This window comes from Onychostruthus taczanowskii, unplaced genomic scaffold, assembly GCF_017590055.1.
Source record: "Onychostruthus taczanowskii isolate IOZ18803 unplaced genomic scaffold, ASM1759005v1 scaffold1190, whole genome shotgun sequence".
NCBI classification, from domain to species: domain Eukaryota; kingdom Metazoa; phylum Chordata; class Aves; order Passeriformes; family Passeridae; genus Onychostruthus; species Onychostruthus taczanowskii.
This window is the reverse complement of record NW_024498341.1, coordinates 819-3,779: the sequence shown is the minus strand read 5'-3', so window position 1 is coordinate 3,779 and position 2,961 is coordinate 819. Positions and strand designations below refer to the sequence as shown.

At 53.0% G+C, this 2,961-nt stretch overlaps 1 protein-coding gene across 1 annotated transcript; it reads right to left on the bottom strand.

The window, feature by feature from the left end:
* Window positions 1-1,427: 1,427 nt before the first annotated feature.
* Window positions 1,428-2,701, bottom strand: LOC121348376 (proteoglycan 4-like). The gene is made up of 5 exons (XM_041427791.1): window positions 2,513-2,701; window positions 2,380-2,410; window positions 2,177-2,345; window positions 2,089-2,142; window positions 1,428-2,054 (listed from the first exon to the last, which is right to left on the bottom strand). Exons 1-5 carry the CDS (start codon window positions 2,662-2,664, stop codon window positions 1,480-1,482), a joined length of 981 nt encoding a protein of 326 aa, XP_041283725.1. The 5' UTR covers window positions 2,665-2,701; the 3' UTR covers window positions 1,428-1,479.
* Between the last annotated feature and the right edge of the window lie 260 nt (window positions 2,702-2,961).

The following is a 2,961-nucleotide window of genomic DNA, read 5'->3' as shown; positions in this document are numbered from 1 at the left end:
TCCACCCCAAAAACCCCAAATTCCACCTTAAATTGTGTTTGGTTGAACAAACCAACCCCAAACCCTCCAAAATTGGGGTCCCCAAATTCCTGGGGTGAATCCCAAAATTTCCTGGGGGTGAATCCCAAAATTCCTGGGGTGAATCCCAAAATTTTGGGGTTCCTGGAGCGCCTTTCCCTCCCTTTTTCCTCCATTAAAAAAAACACCAAAAAATCAAATTTTTCCACCTTAAACTCGACTTTATTGCCCCAAAATCGGGATCCCCAAAATCCTGGGAAAGTTCCGGAATTTTCGGGGATCCCAAACCCCCGAAAAGGCTCCAAAATCCCCAAAATTTCTCCTTTAAACCCAAATTCCTCGCCCCAAACCCGCGAGGAGCCGCCGGGCCCGGGGGGTCCCCAAATCCTGGGGGGTTTTGGGGTGAATTGAGGCCGTTTTGGGCAAATTGGGGCAGCTCTGGGGTGGATTTTGGGGTGATTTGAGGCCGTTTTGGGCAAATTGGGGCAGCTCTGGGGTGGATTTTGGGGTGATTTGAGGCCGTTTTGGGCAAATTGGGGCAGCTCTGGGGTGGATTTTGGGGTGATCTGGGGCAGTTTTGGGGCCGTTTTTGGGGTGATTTGGGGCTGTTTTGGGGCCGTTTTTGGGGTGATTTGGGGCGGTTTTTGAGGTGATTTGGGGTGGTTTTTGAGGTGGTTTTTGGGGTGATTTGGGGCAGTTTTTTGGTGGTGATTTTGGGTGGTTTTTGGGCCTTTTTTGGGGTGAATTCCCAGGCAGTTTTTGGGGTGATTTAGAGCAGTTTTTGAAGCAGTTTTTGGGGTGATTTGGGGCTGTTTTGGGGCCGTTTTTGGGGTGATTTGGGGCTGTTTTGGGGCCGTTTTTGGGGTGATTTGGGGCTGTTTTGGGGCCGTTTTTGGGGTGATTTGGGGCTGTTTTGGGGCCGTTTTTGGGGTGATTTGGGGCTGTTTTGGGGCCGTTTTTGGGGTGATTTGGGGCTGTTTTGGGGCCGTTTTTGGGGTGATTTGGGGCTGTTTTGGGGCCGTTTTTGGGGTGATTTGGGGCTGTTTTGGGGCCGTTTTTGGGGTGATTTGGGGCTGTTTTGGGGCCGTTTTTGGGGTGATTTGGGGCTGTTTTGGGGCCGTTTTTGGGGTGATTTGGGGCTGTTTTGGAGGCGATTTTGGGGGTGATTTGGAGCAGTTTTTGGGGTGATTTGCATCAGTTTTTGAGGCTGTTTTTGGGGCGATTTGGAGCTGGTTTTGAAGCAGTTTTTGGGGTGATTTGGGGCAGTTTTTGAAGCAGTTTTTGGGGTGTGTTTGGGGCAATTTGGAGCCGTTTTTGAAGCCGTTTTTGGAGTGATTTGGGGCCATTTTTGGAGCAGTTTTTGCAGCAGTATTTGGGGCGATTTGGGGCCGTTTTTGGAGCAGTTTCTGATGCCGTTTTCGTGGTGGATCGGGGCGGTTTTGGACGCGTTTTTGGGGCAAATCAGGGCGGTTTTGGAGCAGTTTTTGGAGCAGTATTTGGGGTGATTTGGAGCAGTTTTGGAGCAGTTTCTGCCCCATTTTTGGGGCGGATAGGGGCAGTTTTGGAGCAGTTTTCCGGGCCGTTTTTGGAGCAGTTTTGGAGCAGTTTTCGGGGCCGTTTTGGAGCAGTTTTTGGGGTGGATCGGGACGGTTTTGGAGCAGTTTTTGGAGCAGTTTCTGCCCCGTTTTTGGGGCGGATCGGGGCGGTTTTGGAGCAGTTTTCGGGGCCGTTTTTGGAGCAGTTTCTGACCCATTTTTGGAGCAGCTTTCGGGGCCGTTTTTGGGGCGGATCGGGGTGGTTTTGGAGCAGTTTCTGCCCCGTTTTTGGGGCCATTTTTGGGGTGATTTGGGGCCGTTTTTGGAGCAGTTTTTGGGGTGGATCGGGACGGTTTTGGAGCAGTTTTTGGAGCAGTTTCTGCCCCGTTTTTGGGGCGGATCGGGGCGGTTTTGGAGCAGTTTTCGGGGCCGTTTTTGGAGCAGTTTCTGCCCCGTTTTCGGGGCGGATCGGGGCGGTTTTGGAGCAGTTTTGGAGCAGTTTTGGAGCAGTTTTCCGGGTCGTTTTTGGGGTGATTTGGAGCAGTTTTGGAGCAGTTTTCGGGGTCGTTTTTGGGGTGATTTGGAGCAGTTTTGGAGCAGTTTCTGCCCCGTTTTTGGAGCAGTTTCTGCCCCGTTTTCGGGGCGGATCGGGGCGGTTTTGGAGCAGTTTTCGGGGCCGTTTTTGGAGCAGTTTCTGCCCCGTTTTTGGGGCCGTTTTCGGGGCGGATCGGGGCGGTTTTGGAGTAGTGTTTGGGGCCGTTTTCGGGGCGGATCGGGGCGGTTTTGGAGCAGTTTTCGGGTCTGGTTTTGGGGTGATTTAGAGCAGTTTTGGAGCAGTTTCTGCCCCGTTTTTGGGGCCGTTTTTGGAGCAGTTTTTGGGGTGGATTGGGGTGGTTTTGGAGCAGTTTCTGCCCCGTTTTTGGGGCCGTTTTTGGAGGCATTTTTGGGGTGGATGGTGCCGTTTTTGGGGCGCTAGAAGAAGAGGCCGCGCATGCGGCGCCCGATGCCCTGGCGGTCGTAGAGCACGTTGAACTTGTTGACGAACTGGTTCATGGTGTTGCAGGTCTTGGTGATGGTGCCCAGGTACGCCATCAGCCCCACGTCGTTGCATTGCTGGGGGAAAAAACGCGGATTTCGGGAAACCCCGGAATGCCGGGGGGGGGCCCCAAAAATCCCGGGGGGTTTGGGGTGAATTGGGGCCAGTTTGGGGTCTCTGTAATCCTGGGATCCCCCCAAAAATTCCTGGGGATGGAAAAGGGGAAAGGAAGGGGAATTTTGGGGGTCTCAGGAGATTATTTCCCAAAAAATTTGGGAATTTTGGGGAGGTTTTGGGGCGAATCGGGGCCGGTTTGGGGTCTCTGTAATCCTGGGATCCCCCCAAAAATTCCTGGGGATGGAAAAGGGGGAG

What these genes read in the sequence shown, in the direction of transcription:
- LOC121348376 (XM_041427791.1), bottom strand. Translation starts at nt 2,664, where the DNA reads ATGCAACGACGTGGGGCTGATGGCGTACCTGGGCACCATCACCAAGAC. An exon ending in CCCCGAAAACGGGGCAGAAA is followed by an intron (nt 2,143 to 2,176) that starts CTGCTCCAAAAA and finishes ACTGCTCCAAAA; the next exon opens with CTGCTCCAAATCACCCCAAA. An exon ending in CTGCTCCAAAACTGCTCCAA is followed by an intron (nt 2,055 to 2,088) that starts ATCACCCCAAAA and finishes AAACTGCTCCAA; the next exon opens with AACTGCTCCAAAACTGCTCC.